Source organism: Nelumbo nucifera, chromosome 7 (assembly GCF_055504915.1).
Source record: "Nelumbo nucifera cultivar China Antique chromosome 7, China Antique-T2T, whole genome shotgun sequence".
NCBI lineage: Eukaryota > Viridiplantae > Streptophyta > Magnoliopsida > Proteales > Nelumbonaceae > Nelumbo > Nelumbo nucifera.
The window spans coordinates 58,322,182-58,343,160 of record NC_142655.1 but is presented as its reverse complement, the minus strand read 5'-3'; the positions used below and the strand labels follow the sequence as shown (position 1 = coordinate 58,343,160).

The 20,979-nt window shown below is 41.8% G+C and overlaps 2 protein-coding genes across 8 annotated transcripts in view; both read right to left on the bottom strand.

The window, feature by feature from the left end:
* The window catches only part of LOC104599755 (S-adenosyl-L-methionine-dependent methyltransferases superfamily protein), a 104,567-nt gene extending 89,310 nt beyond the window's left edge, over positions 1-15,257 (bottom strand). For 3 of the 7 annotated variants that reach the window (XM_010262441.3, XM_010262440.3, XM_010262442.3), the window contains exons 1-2: positions 14,954-15,256; positions 10,366-10,478 (exon numbers count right to left, since the gene is read on the bottom strand). In XM_010262441.3, the coding sequence (XP_010260743.1) occupies positions 10,366-10,453 (88 nt within the window). In that variant the 5' untranslated portion in view covers positions 10,454-10,478; positions 14,954-15,256. Of the gene's footprint in view, positions 1-10,365; positions 10,479-12,022; positions 12,136-14,953 lie in introns of those variants that run through there. The other 4 variants (XM_088890910.1, XM_088890912.1, XM_019198154.2 and 1 more) reach the window with 4 other exon arrangements.
* OTP84 (Tetratricopeptide repeat (TPR)-like superfamily protein) lies at positions 11,799-14,960 on the bottom strand. Its single transcript, XM_010262444.3, has one exon. It carries the CDS (start codon positions 14,707-14,709, stop codon positions 12,019-12,021), a length of 2,691 nt encoding a protein of 896 aa, XP_010260746.2. The 5' UTR covers positions 14,710-14,960; the 3' UTR covers positions 11,799-12,018.
* Positions 15,258-20,979: the final 5,722 nt, after the last annotated feature.

The following is a 20,979-nucleotide window of genomic DNA, read 5'->3' as shown; positions in this document are numbered from 1 at the left end:
TAATGAAGAAGTGTATGTAACTTTCCCCTGGTATGCATGGTAAAGAAGTGCAAAGCACAGTGTGCAAATTGAAGAAGTCTTTCTATGGACTTAACTAGTCTCCTAGAGCAAGATTTTAGAGGTTCCATGATGCTCTTGTCAGTTTTGGCTACAATTATACTCAATCTGATCACACTCTCTTTGTAATGAGGAGAGATTCTCAGGCCACTTTCCTTATTGTCTATGTCAACTAAGTTGAGAAGTGTATGTAACTTTCCCCTGGTATGCATGGTAAGGAGGTGCAAGGCACAGTGCAAATTGAAGAAGTCGTTCTATGGACTTAACTAGTTTCCTAAAGCAAGATTTTAGAGGTTCCATGATGCTCTTGTCAGTTTTGGCTACAATTGTACTCAATTTGATCACACTCTTTGTTATGAGGAGAGATTCTCTGGCCACTTTCCCTATTGTCTATGTTAACTAAGTTTAGAACTATTAACTGAACAAGTGGCAAAGGTCCTTTCCATTGGAGAACAAATTTTTCATGTTTGAGGAGTTCAGTTTAAGAGGAACATTTTCTTTGATAATCAGAGAATTAAATAGATCAGAGTTGTATTTTTCTGGATGGTACAATTAAGTTGGAGGGCTTTAGATTGGAAAAAAAAATGGAGGAAGGATGAGAGGGAGTATGTGTTTGAGAGAAGAAATAATTACAGTAGAAATCACTATTTGCTGATTCAGTCAAGCTTCTTGTGAGAGAAAGAGGGGGGAGGTGAAGATTTCAGCAGTAGAGAAGGAAGGAGAAGAAGAAAAGAGTAGGAGGTCAACTAGAGTTATGAGAAAGTTAACCCAAGCCGCCAGCCCCTCTTTATATTTATATTTAACTTAAAGATGAGATATTACAAGGATGCCCTTAGTAGGGCGGCTACCAAAACTGAATAGTCACAACTTTAAAAAATAAAAAACTAATGAGCCGAAGGCCCAACAACTTCCTAGTTAAATAAAAACAAACTAAAGACAAACCGGGCCACTCAACAAGACAAACTGGCCCACTCAACACACCCCCTCAAGTTGGGAGTAAATGTCACACATTCCCAACTTGCGTAGATCATGCTACAGCTTGTTCTTTGCAACACCCTTTGTGAGAACATCAGCGAGCTGCAGATCAGAAGCAATGTATGGAAGACAGACTTCTCCAGAAGTTACCCTTTCTCTGGTAAAATGTCTATCCACTTCAATGTGCTTAGTTCGGTCATGTTAGACTGGGTTATGGGCAATGTTAATTGCTGCCTGGTTATCACAGTATAGCATCATGGGTTCTTCTGCTTGTACACGAATTTCTTCTAACAGAGAAAGGATCCAGAGAAGTTCTGAAACTCCATGCGCCATGGCCCTGTATTCAGCTTCAGCACTTGATCTTGCCACCACTGTTTGTTTCTTACTCTTCCATGAGACTAGGTTACCCCCAACTAGGGTGCACACTCCTGAAATTGATCTCCTGTCATCAAGGCATCCTGCCCAATCGGCATCTGTATAAGCCTCTAGTTTCAACTGTCCATGATTAGTAAATAATATGCCTTTGCCTGGATGTCCCTTCAGATAAGCAAGGATCCTGTCAACTGCCACCCAATGCTGGACTCGTGGGGCATGCATGTATTGACTTACTACACTCACTACATAGGAGATGTCTGGTCTTGTCATACACAAGTATAGCAGCCGACCCACAAGTCTCTGATATCTCCCAATGTCCTTTACTGGTTCACCTTCTGTTGCACTAATTTTATGGTTCTGATCAATAGGGGTGCTAATTGCCTTTGTTCCAAACTATCCTATCTCTTGAAAAAGGTCCAAGACATACTTCCTTTGAGAGATAAAAATTTCATGTTTCGATCTTGCAACTTCGATGCCTAAGAAGTATCTCAGTTTTCCAAGATCCTTAATTTCAAATTCCTTATGTAGGTTCCTCTTCAAACTATCAATCTCACTCAGACCATTCCTAGTGATAACAATATCATCCACATAAACAATTAGGACTAACACCAAAGATCCCCTGCGCTTCACAAACAAAGTGTGATCAGATTGAGTTTGAGTGTAGCCAAAATCAATCAAGGCCTTTCTGAATCTGTCAAACCATGCTCTGGGAGATTGTTTCAAGCCATACAGTGACTTCTTAAGCCTGCATTACCTTTCCCTTTTCAGTATCATTGTAGAAACCAGCAGGAAGATCCATATACACTTCTTCTTGCAGATCCCCATTTATGAAAGCATTCTTCACATCCAGTTGAAACAAGGGTCAAGAGTATGAGGCAGCAAGGGAAAGGAGTATCCGAACGGAGGTCATCTTTGCAACTGGCGCAAAGGTCTCTAAATAATCAATGCCATAGGTCTGTGTGTATCCTTTTGTGACAAATCTTGCCTTGTACCTCTCTATACTTCCATCTGCCTTATATTTTACTGTGTAAACCCATCTGCAACCAACTGTCTCCTTGCCTTCTGGTAGGTCCACAATGTCCCATGTCTAATTCTTAATCAAAGCTTCCATCTCTTCCTGCATAGCTATCTTCCACTCAGGTTTGGAGAGAGCCTCACTAACACCCTTGGGTATAGACACTGAATCAAGAAAAGAGAGAAAAGCACGGTAGGAAGGAGAAAGTCCACTGTAGGATAAGTACTGTGAAATACAATGAGCAGTACACTTTCTCTTCCCTTTTCTAAGAGCAATAGGGAGATCAAGGCTATCGGTAACAAAATTAGTAGGATCAATGGGAACTGAAATAGTAGCGGGATCAAGAGGAATACCTAAATCCATATCAGCCGAAACTGGAGTCTCCAAGGGATCGACAGGAAGTGGTGTGAGTTCTGCTATAGTGGAATCAACCGCCTTGTGAAGTCTCTGTCGTGAGTAATGCTGAGAAACAGAGCGCAAAGGAGGTGGCAAGGTAGGTGGCACCGGGTGGTGGTCAAGCACAGGAGGTGACACAGGGACTGGAACTAGGAGGGATAGACTGCTGACTTACTTCCCCAAAACACTCCCCCTAAGAAGGATTCTGTGAGAAGAAGCGCGTGGATTCAAAAAAGGTGACATCCATGGTAACATATCGGTTCCCAGAGACTGGATCATAGCAACGGTACCCTTTCTGATTCTCTGCATATCCAAGGAAGACACACCTCTTTGCCTTGGGATCAAGCTTCGAGCGGTGAGGACCAAGGATGTGTGCAAAGCAGACACACCCAAACACCCTGAAAGGAACATGAAACATCTACCCCTAAGGAAAAAGAAGGCTGAATGGAGTGTTGAATCCAAGTATACGAGAAGGTACCATGTTAATCAAATATACTGCTGTGAGAACTGCATCACCCCAAAACCGAACCGGAACTGTAGATGTGATCATCATGCTTCTTGCGGTCTCAACAATGTGTCTGTTCTTCCTTTCTGCAACACCATTCTGTTGTGGACTATAGGAGCAGCTGCTCTGATGGACACCACCATATTCTAACAAGTACGAGGCAAGATGTCTTTTTCTTCTTTGAGTTCTTTGTTTCCAAAACTTTTTGAGTCTGTTAGTCTGTCAAGTCTGGAGTGTGAATTGCTGCCAAGCAAAGGTCTCCAAATGGTCAATCTCCTGCCACAGGGTCTTAAGGGCTGAAAAATAGGCTGCAACTGATCTATCTCCCTGCCTTGTAGCAATAATCTGATTTCTCAGTTGATAAGCCCTAGCAACATTCTCCCTTTGTGAATAGGTTTCTGCAACCCCATCCCATATCTCCTTAGCAGTGTTTGCCCATAAGAAATTTTTACTTATATGTGGCAACATGGAATTACACAACCAAGTCATCACCATATAATTTTCCTGCACCCACCAGGAGTTGCTAGTTTCGGGTTTCACCTCTTCACCAGTGATATACCCTAATTTCCCACGAGCCCCAATGGCCATCTTTGCAGATTGTGACCATTCATGGTTCCAACCCCGAAGGGGTCTCTAGCACCCCCTCCCACTGGTCCCATTTCACTCCCAGGCTTATTTTCAACTCTATGGCCCTCCATGCTTCTCAAAAAAGGTAAAGAAAATAACTAAAAAAGGTAAAGAAAATAACAGGACACCTTTTGGAACCAACAACACTTTCTTGGTGTCCTGGGCTTTCTTCCCACAAAAGATTCCTTTTCTGTGGGATGGGAGAAGAGAGAGAAAAGACAATCGCCCTCTCTAGAAGCCTCCAAACCATGTGGGACTTGAATCGCCCCTTACAAAAAACTCCAAGGAACCCTAAAAAACTAGGGCGCCACTTCCTAGGTCAAAATTGAAGAGTCCAACAAAAACAGAACTATTCCCCTTTCCCCAGTTTTTCCTGATTCTGATGAGAAACCCTAGACTAGCTACAGGGCACACAGATCCATCAAGAAAATCCAAAAACTGGGCTTACCTAAGAGCTTCGATCAGCCTCTTAAATCACCATGCAGTCGGCCGATCTAGGGCTGCATGAGAGAACAACTTCAAGAACCTTCAACCTGCTCTGATACCAAGTACAAAATAACTATTTGCTGATTCAGTCAAGCTTCTTGTGAGAGAAAGAGGGGGGAGGTGAAGATTTCAGCAATAGAGAAGGAAGGAGAAGAAGAAAATAGTAGGAGGTCAACTAGAGTTATGAGAAATTTACCCCAAGCCGCCAGCCCCTCATTATATTTATATTTAACTTAAAGATGAGATATTACAAGGATGCCCTTAGTAGGGTGGCTACCAAAACTGAATTGTCATAACTTTAAAAAATAAAAAACTAATGGGCCGAAGGCCCAATAACTTCCTAATTAAATAAAAACAAACTAAAGACAAACCGGGCCACTCAACAAAACAAACCGGCCCACTCAACAATTACAAAGGTTGTTTCGTGGCTCTCATGAAGCGTTGTGGTGATAGGAAGAAAAAGATGGTATGTATTCCTGAAGGAAATAGAGTGAAAGGATAGAGGAAGGTGCTGAAGGTTGTTAAAGATTTCATTGTTTTTAAACTGGAAAAGGAGGTTTTCAAGCTGGATGTTGATGAGAAAAAAAATAAATAAATAAATAAATAAATAAAGAAGAGGAAAGGAGGTTTGTGGAAGAAGTCGAGAAGACTTGGCATTCAAACGTGGTTCTGCTCAGCAGTGCAGAAACTTAGAAGGTGCTTTTGAATAAGTAGAAGGAGATAAAGGATTGAGGGAAGGAAACGATCAGGAACCTTTTGAAGTTTGGTGATTCATTGGCAATCTGTCTGTTTAGTCCAGATCTAGCTCTTTTAGATATTGGAGAAGATTTAGTAAATTTTGATGCAGTTTTTATCTACTCCACAAGGTAGGATGCATTTGGAGTTTCCTTCTTGTAATTCTCAGTTTTAAACTCAGAATTCTTGGATTTCCTTTCAACCTCTGGTCTGAAGCAATTCTAGAGAAGATCGCTGCCTTGTGTGGTGGGAATTTGGGTGATGTTTGGCATTGATGATGATTTCTCACATCATCATCGATTTTTGGAATCATTGATTTTCCAAAAATCACCATTTTTGGTTATTTGTTATCATGTCCTCCATGTCGGCCTATTTTTGGGAAATCACCTTTGAGAATGTTTGGTATTGATTATCAAGAGTGATTATTTTTCATTGAAATTATTATTCCATGTACTGCACTACCATTATTATTGGGAAACACCCTTGTCATGTAGGATGCCACTTTTTTTTTTATCAATAACCAGAAATTTCATTAATAATGAGCAAGTCAATACAAGAGAACATCCAGGAGAGAGATAAACTCTCTCCAAGATGACAATAGAGGACAGCAATTACAGAATAGCCCAGAAAAGTTTATCCCTTCCCACTCCTTGCTTTGCCAAGACATCGGCAAAAGCATTTGCACTCCTTTTAACCTACTGCAACTTGATCTCCATATCCTGAGTTAAAAACTTAAACTTCCTCTTTTCATTAACAAATTTCCACCAGCCAGTCTCGTCTTTCTGCAGCCAGCTAACTACCAGCTTTGAATCTCCTTCTATGATCAACTTTCTTATATTCAGCTCCTTTGCATTTTGGATCCCTTCCATCCTCTTTTCATGTAGGATGCCACATCACCACACAAAAATCAGAATCACCTGAAAACCGAGGAATCACTAAAAGTGGTGATCCCTCACTCAGGGCTCAAGGATCAATTTTCTAGTGATTTCCCAGAAATTGGCATAACCGGCCAACCAAACAGAAGAAGAAGAAGAAGAAGAAAATACTGATTCTTCAAATGCTGATGTGTGTCCGATGTGGCACTGATTCTTGGGAAATCGGCATCGATGCCAAACATTTCCTTGGTTGCCTTGAATATGCAGGACCTTAGGGTGGTGAGGTTAAGCCTAACATGGGTAAAGACAGAGAAGGTAGAGATGGGGGTGATGAGGGTATTTTGGAAGGAGGAGATTCATGGGCTGATATGGAAGGTACAGCAAAGGAGCCAGGGTTAGGAAAAGGAAAGTTTTTACTTCCTGCTGGAAAAACTTCTAAAAGAAAAAATAAGTACAGAACTTTTCCATTGGTAGAAAGATAAAGAGGTTGAAGTTGAAGGGGGGGGGGACCTAAGGAAGATGATGGTGAGATGATTTTGGATGAAACTAATGAGATTGGAAGTGAAATAGATTTGGAGACAGTGGTGAATAAGGAAGTGGAAGTTAGCAAAACTTTGGGGCAAGTGAGCAGATGCCTAATGTAGTTACAAATTCAATAATAAGAAACATCTCCGAATAGCCCATGTTTCAAGAGTGTTCAGCAGATTGAAGTTCGGTTTGCTTGGGGAAGGTCCTACTAAGAAGATAAAGAAACCTAAAAAACTGAGAGTGAAGCTTCACTCTACAGGAGTTGAGGAATGAGTGGGTTCTCTTTTGGGGTTGGGTTGGGCCTTGTGGCTTGAGGGTCATTTCATTGATTGGTTTTTAAGGGATTTTGTGATGTTGTCTTCTATTTTGGGTGTTATCAACAAGTTTTTTTCTTTTTTGCTTGGGATGGTGTTTTTGTTTGTCAGAAGGGGTTTGCTTTTTTTGATTGGTTGTTTTATTTGGGTGTTGTTTGTTGGTTTTAGGGGTTTTTATTGGGTGATGCCTTATCACCATCTTTGTATTTCATAATCTTCTCTTTATCTTCATAAATTTTCTTCTTTACTCATCTTCAAAAAAAAATGACATTGTTGTTATTGGTGGTGATTCACAAGAAGTTTATAGCCTCAAGAGGTTTCTTAACACTAAGTTTAAGATTAAGGACTTGGAGGAGTTCAAGATATTTTCTTGGGAATTGAAGTTGCTCGATCAAAAGAATGCAGCTTCCTTTCCCAACAAAGTATATCCTTGACCTTCTCACTGAAACCAGCGAACTTGGTGTTAAACCTACTTCTACACCTATAGATTTGAATCATCAGATTTGGCCAATGATGGTGAGTTATTAACTAACAGGTGAGTGTTCCAAGGAATTCTTGGGAAATTATTATGGGCCCGTTTGGCGCGTCTTTCTGCACAGTCTTTCGGCTGTTTACAAGCCACGAAGACCAATTTTCGGTCTATTTCTGTTTGACGCGCAGAAGATCTAGCCGCCAAAAGATGGAACGCTGAAAAGACGCGAGAAGCCATTTTGGGCTGATTTCGGGAAGCTCCAAATGAAGCTTCTCGCGTCTTTTGCATTTTAATATCACACGGAAAGATGCGCATCTGCCAAACGTGCTTTGGGCTGCTCAGATCTTCATGCAAAAGCTCAATGCATCTTTTGCATGTCAGAGCTACTAGAAGATCTTCCCAAAAAGACACGCCAAACAGGCCCTATATTTTGTACGACACAACCTGGTATCTCCTATATTGTGAGTGTATTTAGTCAATTTATGCATGCTCCTAGAGACATATGGCAGCAGCAAAAAAGGTTTTATGTTACTTAAAGGAAACTCCAGAAAAGGGCATTCTCATTGCCAAGCATGGAAATATGAAATTGGAGGCTTATATAGATGTTGATTGAGATGGTTGCATAGATGATAGAAGAACTACATTAGGTTATTGAGCTATGGTGGTAGGGAACATTGTCTCTTGGAGAAGTAAGAAGTAGTCAGTGCTAGCTAGATCATCAAACTACAGGGCTATGGTCCATGGTGTTTCAAAGTTGTTATAGCTAAGATCTCTCCTAGAGGAATTAAGCATTCCTCATGATAAGCCTTTGATGTTATATTGAGATAATCAAGTGGCTATCAACATTGCTCATAATCCAATTTAGCATGACAAGACAAAGCACATTGAGGTGGATAGACATTTTATATGGGAGAGAGTAACTTCAAGGGAAGTATGTCTATCATTCATTGCATCTAAGGAACAATTAGCAAATGTCTTAACTAAGGGAGTTCCAAAGGCAAAGCAACAACACTATATAAGCAAGATGGGCATAATGGACATATATAATAAGCTTGAGGGGGAGTGTAGAGATATTGAGCCGAATGGACCTTAGTCTTTTCTCTTTATTTGTTCGTTTATTAATCTTTATTCCTAGATTAGTGGGCCTCTGTTTATGGGCATATTATTGTTTTCATTCTTTATGTTATTGAGTTAGGTTACCTACTGAGGGCACCTTGTAATTATACTTTAAATTGAGATTAGTTCTAATAAAACACATTTAGAGGGTGAGCCTTGGTGCAACGGTTGGGTTGCTTCATTATGACCTGGGTGATCAGGGTTAAAATCTTGGAAACAGCCTCCCCAAACCCCACATTGGTGGGAGCCTTGTCCATTGGGTTGCCCTTTTCTTCTAATCAAAAACATTTAGGGAACTGGTGAGAGGTATGAACAGATCTCTTCTCCATCTCCCTCTTCTTCCATTCTCTCCTCTCTTGCTCTGGACTCATCTTCTTATTTTCTTCTCACTTCTGTTGATTAAATACTGGATTTATTGTTGTTTTATTCTTCTTTTATGTTAGGCTACACCAAATACCCTTCAACAGTACTTAGCCCTCCTCAATCCTCATAAATGCTGAAACTGGTACTCCCCTATGCAATCCCCTTCTTGATCTGATTCTGATCAGATCTCTCTAGTAGCCAAACAGCAACTCGCCTCAAACAAACATAGTAGGGCATAAAAAAAAAAAAAAAAAAACAGATGAAGCTTCCCTTGGTCCCTACTCCCAAATAGAAACCCTAGAACTGATCTTCAGGGCCAATTGGCATTACAAACTCAGTAAAGGCAGAGTTACTGGCTTTACTGCAAGGAATCCGGTTGGCAAAGCAATTAGGTTTTTGACGGGTGGAAGTTGAAGGTGATTCAAAAGTAGTTATTTCTTGGACAAGATGTAACAGACATATTCCATGGACTCTTAAACATATCTTCAGGGAAGTGGAAAGATTAGCAAAGGATATAAATGCTGAGTTCGGGTGGATTAGGAGGAGAGCATATGGACTACCAGATACTTTAGCCATACAAGGGGCATAAAAAGAAAAGAATTTCGACAGAACTAGTCTTGGTAATCCAGGTCCATCAGGGGTGGGAGAAGTACTGAAGAATGAGAGTGGGAATGTGGTTCTTATTTTCTCAGGACCCATAGGAGTTGGAAACTCTACTAGGGTGGAACTTGCTGCCGCTATCCAGGGAGTACAGTTAGCAGTGCAGATAGGTGTGGAACAGTTGATAATAGAAGGGGACTCCAAGGTGGTAGTGGGCTGGCTACAAAATCCGGAATCTATAGTGTGGTGTTTTAAGAATGAAATTAAAAATTTCAACTGCCTAACAAGAAGCTTGACAGTGAGAATACAATTGGGGAGATCAGCAAACTCTATGGCTGATGGTCTTGCAAAGCAAGGGGTAAATAGGGAAAGTTTGTATTGGGCTCAATTGTAAACTGAATCTGTTTTCTATCTTTTGTCTTTCTTCCTACTGTTAGGAGAGAACGCAGCTCGTGCCTCTCCACGGGAAGCTTGTAACTGCATTAGTTTTTATTAATGAAATTTATCCTTCTTATTTATCAAAAAAAAAAAGAAAAGAACAACAAAACACTTAATTAATCCAGCAGGCCCACATGCCAATCACTCATCACAACACTGGTATTGAACTAAATAGTTACGTGCATAATTGTCATAATCCATTTCTCATTTAATGAAACTATAGAGGCAATTAAAGGAAGAAACCTTTATCATTCTTTACTGATAACTAAATTCAACAGGCAAAAAACTTGAAGTTTTTCAGGCAGAAAATCAAATTAATGCATAAAACAATGATATTAAAGATATCGAAATGCCCAGCAAAGAACATAAGAAAAGAAAAGAAAAGCAGCAACAGTTAAAATCTAGCATTTACATGGACAATACATGGAGAGAAGGGAGGGAGTCGGGGAGATACAAAAATACATATATGAGAGAGAGAGAGAGAGAACCCTTTTGGCTGCTGACAATTTCTTGAAGTGGGGTTGAAACAGGAGAAGGAAGAGACAGAGACCTTATCAGGCGGGTAGAAATCTGCATCTTCTACATAAGAGAATCCTCCAAACTGATAATAAAATGGATAGAATCAGTGCCTTATGCCATGAAATTGGAACATGGAAGCATGAATTATATTACACTGCCACTGGGTGTTTGTAAGCTTGGCTCTACCTTCCATAAAACTAAATCTAGAGTTAAAGTAAACCTATTCATCTTGCACAATACAATGTCATCATGGATGTGGAGACTGGAGAATAGTCTTATCCTCCATTTCCCCCAAAAAATGGTCATGTGGATCTAATTAAAAGCTTAAGGATGTTAACCACCAGCTAAGCCTTGGCCATCTGCAGGTCATAAGGTTTAGGCTGCGCTCAGACTCACTTTGGTTCCATGACAAGCATAAGGTGATCAACACAAGATCAACTTGCAGCAGCACTTTGCAGGCTTAGCCCAGCTCAGCCTGCCATCTCTATATTTCCTGTTGTACCCATTGAGGTACAATTCTACATGGACCAGTTGGCCACAACCAGAGGCTCAGCCTACAATCACAAGAAAACCAACAAGAAACAAGAACATTTATGTTCATTATGATTAATAAATTATGCAAATGAAAAAGATTTCCTAACCAGGTAAAGTCAGAAGCTTCCCTACATGGCCTACCCAGCTTCTGCCACATAGAACAATGATTTGACATATCTCAACCATCCATCACAGAAAGGACCCTCTAGATTGCCCTGGTCAACCTCCAGTCCATGTTAATCCTGTACTTCACACATTGGTGGTTCCCCAACAAATATTAAACGGTCAAAGTTATAAATAGAAAACTTGCCCAAGAAAAGGGCTTATTATTGACATCTGATAAGTGCTTTGTCCAACCATTTGGGATCTTGGGAGGGGTGAACTGGATAAGGACCTAACTTTTGGTCATTTTTTGCACAAATGGTTGTTTCCACAAGATGTGGTTAGCTTGTACAACTCCAACTTCTTGAGGCAACGGAAAAAAAGGGGATGATGTTTATGGAGGGTAAGGTAATAAGAGCAGCTAGAATCCACGACAGTCACTACAAATTTCTGGTTATGCCATTTGACCTAACCAATGCTTCAGTAACATTCCAGATTATAATGAATGATATATTTCATCCTTACTTGAGGAAATCCATTCTGGCTTTTTTATGATATCTTGGTCTACAGCCCTTCTTGGGCCCAGCACATTGAGCACCACGGTACAACTCTCTACTTGTTGTGGCAACATCAATTTCAACCAAGGGATCTAAATGTGTATTTGGTCAGAATAAGGTTCAGTATTTTTTTTAAGATAAACAAAAATAAACATCAACAGGTGTAGAACTTAGAGAGCTAGATTATCAACAACAAATGCAACCCAGAGAAAATCCAAAAGAGATTAAATTTTTCATATTTTCATCAAATATATGCTTTCTTGTTTTAACCTCCAAAAAAAACAAAATATATTGATATACAATTTTTAACTTGATCAAGAAATCAATAGAATTATTACAACTCCTATGCATAATGGACAACTAAACCCAGTCCCCAGATAGCATTTGCCTCTTAAAATGAATTCTTAAGTGAATTGGTTTTCAGGCCTCTCACCAATAATCTCCACAAGAACAAAACCCTTCCCTAAAATGGTGGAATCTCCTTACATCCCTTACAATGATCTCTCTCTCCACGATCTTTGAGATGAACTTAGTTGCCACATGGCAGTCATTACAAACTCTAAGGTTCTTGGTGACTCGAATGGTAGTTCCAGGAGGGGTATTTAGGATACCAAATGCTATAGCCAACCTCTCACTGTGTCCACAAAGAAGATATTCTTTCTCCTCCTCATCTACATTGTGAAGAACACATGAAGTGTCAGGCACATATCCTTCCTTCCTCAACCGTTCTGATAACTCCTCAAGAAAAGCGTGGAGCTGAGCACTTTGTGGGTGTAATATATCCCCAGACAAGAATTTATGAAGTTCATTACCAAGCTCAATCCAACTGCACCCAGGTTCTTTCCTAACACCCATTTCTTTCATATTCTTCCTTACCTCCATTGCCTTGTCCCATAGCCCAGCAGATGAGTAAATATTTGAGAGCAGAACATAGTGGCTGGCCACATTAGGCTCCAACCTAAGCAAACTCTCAGCTGCAATCTCACCAAGCTTTATGTTTTGATGTATCCGGCATGCCCCAAGCAGGCTACTCCAGGCACCTGCCTGGTCGGAACCAGGAGGCATAGCTGTAACTAGTTGATACGCTTCCTCTAATTGGCCAGCCCGACCAAGCAAGTCAACAATGCAAGCATAGTGATCTGGTGTGGGTGCAACACCATGGTCATCCTTCATTCTCCTAAACAATTCTAAGCCTTCATTGACCATCCCAGAGTGACTGCAGGAAGCAAATATTGCAATAAATGTGACCTCATTGGGTTCCACATCCCCTCCCGAGGCTCCTTCAGCCACCATAGTTTTGAATAATTTCAGTGCTTCCTCCCCTCGTCCATGCATCCCATAAGCCATTATGATAACATTCCAAGTGATGACATTGCGTTTGGGTATCTCATCAAACACTCTTCTTGATAAGCTCAAGCAACCACATTTTGCATACATATCAACTAGTGCACTTCCTACAGCAACATCTGATACCAAGGCATTTCTAATGGCATAAGCATGGATCTCTTTCCCTTTTGCTAATGCTGCTAGGGCTGCACATCCAGGAAGAACTGTAATGAGTGTTATAGAATTTGGTCTATATGAAAAACTTTCTTCGTCCTCATAAACATCATCATCCAAATCTTTTTCTTTTGTGACTCTTTGCATCTCCTGTAGCAGAAGAAGTGCATCATCATGCAGATTGTTAATAACATAACCCGTGATCATGGTGTTCCAAGAAACTATATCTTTAACGTCCATGCTCTCAAAAATCTTCCTTGAAACTTCAAATTTCCCCATCCTAGAGTACATATCCATAAGGGCATTTTGCACATATCTGTCCCTCTCAAAACCCCGCTTCACCACGTACCCATGTATACCTTCTTTGCAAGAGAATGCTCCACAACGGACACAAGCTGGTAATATACTGGCTATTGTTGTTGGGTTTGGGTAGAGCCCAGCAACCACTTCCATCTCAACAAAAAGCTTCAGTGCTTCCTCATCGAGTTCACTCTGTGCATAACCAGCAATCATAGCATTCCAAAGCCCAATTCTTCGCTCTGAGATCCCATCAAAAACACGACGACCACTTTCAATCTGCCCACAGTTGCAGTACATATCAACTAGTGCACTACCCACAAAAGAGTTCTCAATGAGATCATCATTTTTCAAGGCATATGCATGAATTTCCCTCCCAATGTCCAACATCTCCAGGTGGGAGCAAGCAGGGAGAACACTGGCAATGGTGACCCCATCAGGTTTAATCCCTTCATGAACCATACGATAAAAAATGGCTAATGCCTCCCCAAACCGATCATTTTGTGCAAATGAGCTAATTATGGTGTTCCATGAAACCATATCACGATTCTCAAAACATTCAAACAATGCTTTTGAGTCGTTCACCCTACCCAATTTAGCATACATTGCCATCAATGCATTATTTGTAAATGTCTTCCCATCACCCCTTCGCAAACTATGCCCATGAACTTCTTTTCCCAAGCGCAAGCCATACCGCCTGATAAGATGGGAACAGGCAAGTGCGATACTAACCAAAGTAAACGAGCTTGGCTGCATATTTTCCAAAAGCATAAGTCGGAAGGCCTCTAGTGCCATGTTCCACTCCTCAAAGCGACACAATGCAGCAATCATTGAATTCCAAGACACTTGATCTCTCTGAGAAATCCTATCAAACAATTGGAGTACATCACCTATATGTCCACATTTCCCATACATGTCCAGGAGGGTGTTGGCTACAGTCACCGAGGATGACTGGTAACCGAGTTTGATGACAGCAGCATGAAGCTGCTTGCCAGAATTCAAGTCCTGGAGGCCGGTAGAAGCCTTTAGGACAGCTGGGAAAGCAAAATTATCAGGCGGAATACCCGCAGTAGTCATTTCAACGTATGTAGATAGCGCTTCTCGGAAGAGATTTGATCGGGTATGTGACCGGAGGGTCTCAATCCACCAGAATGCTGACCGCAATTCAGGCTTAGGTTTGGATTGCTTATTGACGGTGGTGTTGATAAGAGGAGGAAGTTGAGGGCTTCGTTTTTGAATAGTCGGTAGTTGATTTTGGCGGGAAGACAGTATGTGGGAAGGAAGAGGGAGAGAAATGGGAACGAGCCCTTGTGTGGAAGCCATTGGTAGTTATGACAGTTGGGAAAGTTAAAGTTCCAACCATATAGAAGTTATAGCGTTAGAAAGAATGTGCATATCGACATTATCAAAAGTTCAAAAGTTCAGAATAGTTTTCCTGAGCATCAATATAATGGTGGGGAACAGCGAAGTTCCTGAAAACGACCTTGCTCGGCCATTAAGATAAAAGGTCACATACAGTCGAAACAAGAACACTGAAATGTGGAAAACAAGGTCATCAAGCTGGTACCTGAATGATAATGGTCTCGAGACGGACAGTAGGGTCTAAGTTGAGAGCTCCGGACCCTTTTTATTCAGTCTCTGGTTATGCGCTGTGAATGCCTTGGATGTGTAGATAAGATAAGGAAAAGAATAGAGTTTTTTTTTTATTTTACAGAGAAACAAAAATCGGAAATGGAGGAGTTTTGAGGGTGAGAGGGGCTAGGGAGGCATGAGAACTCGTAGCACTGTAGCAGCTTACCTCAAAACTTTTCTCACACTCTCGCTGACCATCAAGCTTCGGGAGCTACTACTACTTACCCACCCACCATTTGATGGTAGTCTTGTTGATGGGACTATAGGAGAAGAAATAAGACCCGTCCGTCTTTGGTTAGCGGGCCTTATTACTTACCACGTGGCTTATATCCGAGAGAATTTTCAATTTCAGAATTTCTTTGCACTAATTTCTCAATTTTTCTTATTTCATGCTCACCACTGCACCAAAAAAAAATGTGCCGACAACGACAACGCCACAACTCCGAGATCACATCTGCGCCCCCACAAACGCCCCACATACACATATCAGCATCCATTAGGAACATCTCCCCAAGTTGTCAACGGGAGATGTTCACAATAAACGGTAGCCAGTAGGGATATGCTATGAGGCGCTTGTAGGGCGTAGATGTAAATTTCACAACTCCCAGGTGCTCAAATTAATCTTGTGGAAATATTTGGGTGGGATGGGGTGTAAAAATTATAGTTTCGCGTGTTTAGTTTTATATATAAAATTGTATATCAGTATCTTGTACTTTATGCTTAGTTTCAGGTCCTTAAACTTTAAAACATATCACTCTAGTACCTAAATTTTTAAAAGGAGTCAATTTAGTCAAAAATCGCTAATCATCATCAAGTGACATATGAAAGAATACAAATGTCCTTGGGTGTCATTTAGTTTTCTTTACCAAACATCCAAATGCCCAAATCTAATGTGTTATTAAAGGAGCAAAGCGTGTGTTGACACTGTTGGACTTAAGTTTGGATTAGCTGAATGCCCCTTGCTATTTAGCAGGTTGTAGGGCCAATTATAATAAAACACATCAGCTCAACACATTCAAGCTATTCCATTTGCAAGTCTCTCTAATGGAGATTGACTAGAGTTTTTCAAATTTTTTACTAGCGTAGGGGGGCCTTGCATTGAAGGGGCTTGCTCATAAACCATCAGGCTCGAGCTCGATTCGATTTAGAAACTTGAGCTTGAGCTCGACTCAAGTCAAAAGCTCGGCTACCTTAGAGTATAGATCTCCCTAGCGGCTGAGGTGTCGAGTCAAGGTCTCCCTCAATTGTCGAGGTGTCAAGTCGATGTCTCCCTTAGGTGCTGAAGTGTCGAGCTGAGGTCTCCCTTAGTTGACGAGGTGCTAAGTTGAGGTCTCCCTCAATTGCCAAGGTGCTGAGCCGAGGTCTCCTTGAATGGCTAAGGTGCCAAGCCCAAGTGAGACCCTATGTATACACTCGATTAGGCTTGTGAGACCTTTGATTGTAGGCTTCCCTAACAACTGAGGCACTGAGCCGAGGTCTCCCTTAGTTGACGAGGTGCCAAGCTAAGGTCTCCCTCAGTTGTCGAGGTGCTAAGTCGAGGTCTCCCTTAGTGGTCAAGGTGCCGAGCCGAGGTCTCCCTCAGTAGCTGAGTTGACACCCTATGTACACACTCGATTAGGCTCGTTGGACCTTTGATTGCAGGTCTCCCTAGTAGTCGAGGTCTCTCTCAACTGCTGAAGTGTCGACCTGAGGTTTCCTTAGCAGGCGAGGTGTCGATATGAGGTCTCCCTTAGTTGACAAGGTGCCAAGCTAAGGTACCCCTCAGTTGCTGAGGTGCTGAGCCAAGGTCTCCCTTAGTGGTCAAGGTGTTGTCAAGCTCGAGCTTGGCTCGAGTCAAAAGCTCGGAAGTTCGATCTTAGCTTGGCTCGAGCTCGACTACCTTTGATTGCAGGTCCCCTAGTAGCCGAGGTCTCCCTAGTAGTCGAGGTCTCCCTCAGTTGGAGAGAGTGTCATTCTTGTAATTTTTAAGGAAAAATTGAGAGAGACAGACAGAGTTGGCAGGAGAGAGAATGACATTCTTGTAATTTAAAAGGAGAGAGAGAGAGAGTTGGTAGGAAAGAGAGTGGCATTCTTGTAATTTATAAGGAAAGAAAGAGAGAGTTGGTAGGAGAGAGAGAGAGAATTGGTAGGAGAAAGAGTGACATTCTTGTAATTTGTAAGGAAAAGAAGCAAAAATTACTATCATATTCCATTTCTTGCATCATGAGGCTTCTTTCATACACATTGGAGCTCACTCATAAACTATCAAGCTCGAGCTCTCGAGCTCAATTCGATTTAGAGACTTGAGCTTGAGCTTAGCTCGAGTCAAAATCTTAGAAGTTTGAGTTCAGCTACTCTCCCTAGCAGCCGAGGTCTCCCTCAGTTGCTGAAGTGTTGAGTTGAGTTTCCCTAACAGGCGAGGTGTCGAGCTAAGGTCTCCAACGAGGTGCTGAGCTGAGGTCTCCCTCAGTTGTCGAGGTGTTGAGCCGAGGTCTCCCTCTGTGGTTGGGGTGTCGTAGAGCTCGAGCTCGATTTGAATTAGAGACTTGAGCTTGAGCTTGGCTCGAGTCAAAAGCTCAGAAGTTCGAGCTCAGCTACCTTTGATTGTAGGTCCCCTAGCAGCTGAGATGTTGAGCCGAGGTCTCCCTCAATTAGAGAGAGAGTGTCATTCTTGTAATTTCTAAGGAAAAAAAGCAAGAGAGACAGAGTTGGTAGTAGAGAGAATGACATTCTTGTAATTTGCAAGGAGAGAGAGAGTTGGTAGGAGAAAGTGGCATTCTTGTAATTTATAAGAAAAAAAAGCAAAAATTACTATGAGATTCCATTTCTTGCATCTTGTGGCTTTCTTTTGTAAGCATTCCAACTTAATATATTTATATTGATATTTCTTTTCTTTTCCTTTTTTTTTTTGCTTTTTGTCTCTCCCGTGCCCTAACCCTATCCTTCCCCTCCCCTTTTTTTCTCTTCTGCCTTCACCCTCTACCCCCCTTTTCACCAATCAACTTCAATAGTCCTTGCCATTAACCTTCAACTTCCACTACAGTCTCTCTCTCTCTCCCCTATTATCTTAGTCTTCTTCTACTACAAAGACGTTGTTGTGGCTCCTTTGCACATTTGAGCACCTTATACACCCAATGACAACATCATGAACCAGGCAAGATGTAGAACCTTGGAACTTTGTTAATAGCCAAAGCTCTACTTTTTGGTTATTGGTTCGTATGGCTATCAGAAACTGATTTAAGAACATTTTCAAGAAGCCAAATCTCAGAGCTTCAAGAATCGCCCCTAAACATGAAAATGGGGTGACAGTCTTCTATTGTTTTTTTAAGAAACAAACTTACTAAATTCAATTGATAGGGAAGCTGCTCTCTGCAGACTTCGTAAGAGAAGTCTAGTACCCGAGCTGGATTGCAAATCTGGTGCAGGTAAAGAAGGCCAACGGCAAGTGGCGCATGTGCGTCGACTACACCGACTTGAACCGAGCCTGCCCTAAAGATAGTTTTCCTCTCCCTCGGATAGACCGCCTGGTAGATGCGACCTCAGGGTTTGAGCTCTTGAATTTTATGGATGCTAACCTGGCTACAATCAAATCTCGATGGACTCGACAGACCAAGAAAAAACTGCTTTTGTAACCGAGATGGGCTTGTACTGTTACAAAGTCATGCCTTTCAGATTAAAAAATGCTGGAGCAACTTTCCAGCGACTTGTAAATAGTGTATTTTTATATTTAATCGGAACTAAAGTTGAGTGTTATGTTGATGACATGGTTGTCAAGACTTAGTTTTTGAATGATTTAATTGCCGACCTAGACCTCATTTTCAATGTTTTAAGAAAATATAACCCAAACAAGTGTGTATTTGTTGTGACCTCGTGTAAGTTTATCAGATACATTGCCAACCGACGTGGTATCGAGGCCAACCTAGAAAAATTCTAGGCAATACTAGATATGCGACCTCCTAGCTCAGTTAAGGAAGGCCAAAAACTAACTGGTCGAGTAGCTGCCCTAAGTCGATTTATGTCTAAGTCGGCTAGGAAATGTTTACCATTTTTCAAGGAAATAAAAAAGAACCAAGACTTTAAGTGGATCGAAGAGTGTCAGCTCGCCTTTGACGAGATAAAAAGATACCTAAGTTCACCCCCCTTGTTAACTAGACCAGAGACCGGGGACGAGCTTAAGCTCTACCTCTTTGCGATTGACGAGGTAGTCAGCTCGGTCCTAATAAGAGAGGTAGGAAAAATTCAGCGACCTGTCTATTACGTGAGCAAGGTCCTGCACGCTGTTGAGACTAGGTACCGAGACATAAAAACGTTAGCTTTTGCCTCGGTGTTAGCAACCCGGAAGCTAAGACCCTACTTCTAGGCCCACACTATCGTAGTCCTGACCGATCGACCTCTAAGACAGATCCTTCAGAAGCCCGAGGTCTCGAGTAGACTAACGAAGTGGGCAATTAAGCTCAACGAATATGATATCCGTTATGAGTCGCGACTAGTGATAAAGGCGCAGGTCCTGGCTGACTTTATCGCCAACTGTACCTTTAGCTCACCGACCCCTGAAGTTACTGAGCAAGCAACCACTTCAGAGGCTTCAACCAGTGCAACACCTACCCTAGCTCGGGAAATCCCGACCTGGGACGAGGAGCCCTAGATACTCCATGTGGACGGCTCATCCAACCACAGCAAGTGGTGTTGGGTTGATACTCTATGGACTTAGCGAGGTGAAACTGGAATATGCATTCTAGTTTTTATTCCGAACTTCAAACAATGAGGCCAAGTATGAGGCACTTATAGTCGGACTGTCGCTGGCAAAGGAAGTTAGGGCCAAACATCTCATGGTTTGCAGTGACTCACAGCTTGTGGTAAACGAAGTGAATGGATAATATGAGGCTCGGGAACCTGCCATGTCGGCTTACTTGGCCAAGGTAAGGGAACTCTTGCCCAACTTCCACTCTTGGCATCTCCAACAAATTTCAAGATCGGAAAATACTGAAGCCGATGCCCTTTCCAAGTTAGCCAGTACAATTGATTCAACGAAGAGGATGGTCTACATAAAAGATTTACCTTGCCCCTTAATAGAGAAGGGGGTGGAAGAGGTCGCCCAAATAACTACAGCAGAACCGAGCTGGATAGATCCACTTGTCGACTACCTACGACAAGGTATATTGCCAAAGGAACGAAATGCAGCTCGACGAATAGAGCGACAAGCAACTCATAACATGATTGTAGGCAAGCAACTCTACAGAAGATCTTTCACATTGCCTTACATACGATGTCTATGTCGAGCTAAAGCATATTGGATATTACACGAAATTCATGAAGGACTCTGCGGAGGACACTTGGGGGGCAGAGCCCTCGCACAAAAAGCTCTAACAAGGGCACTACTAGCCCACAATGAAAGCATATGCAATCGAGCTAGAACAAAAATGCAACAAGTGCTAGCGACATGCCAACGTCCTGCACCAACCAGCAGCCAACCTAAAATACCTAACTAGTCAATGGCTGTTTGCACAATGGGGGATCGACATATTGTGCCCCTTCCCGCCAACATTTGGACAGAAGAAATTCTTAGTGGTGATAGTTGATTACCTCACAAAATGGGTAGAAGTCGAGCTGTTGGTCACCACTACAACTCAGAATGTGTAGAACTTTTTCTGGAGAAGTATTGTGTGTAGATTCGGGTTAAAGGTATGTGGGTGGATGAGCTACCCAGTGTGTTATGGGCCTACCGAACAACTATCAAAATAGTGATAGGTGAAACACCTTTAACCTCACATATAGAATAGAGGCCATGATACCGACAGAGATGGAAGTGTCGACCTTGAGGTCTGAAGCGTTTAGTGAAGAAACTAACGAAGACGACCTACGAACCAACCTTGACTTGGTGGAAGAAATTAGGGACGTGGCCTACATTCGGACCACAACATACCAATAGTGGGTGACTCGGTACTATAACGCCGAAGTCAAGAAACACCAATTCATAGTTGG

Bases quoted from the DNA above. Each gene is read 5' to 3' on its own strand.
- OTP84 (XM_010262444.3), bottom strand. From the start codon at position 14,709: ATGGCTTCCACACAAGGGCTCGTTCCCATTTCTCTCCCTCTTCCTTCC.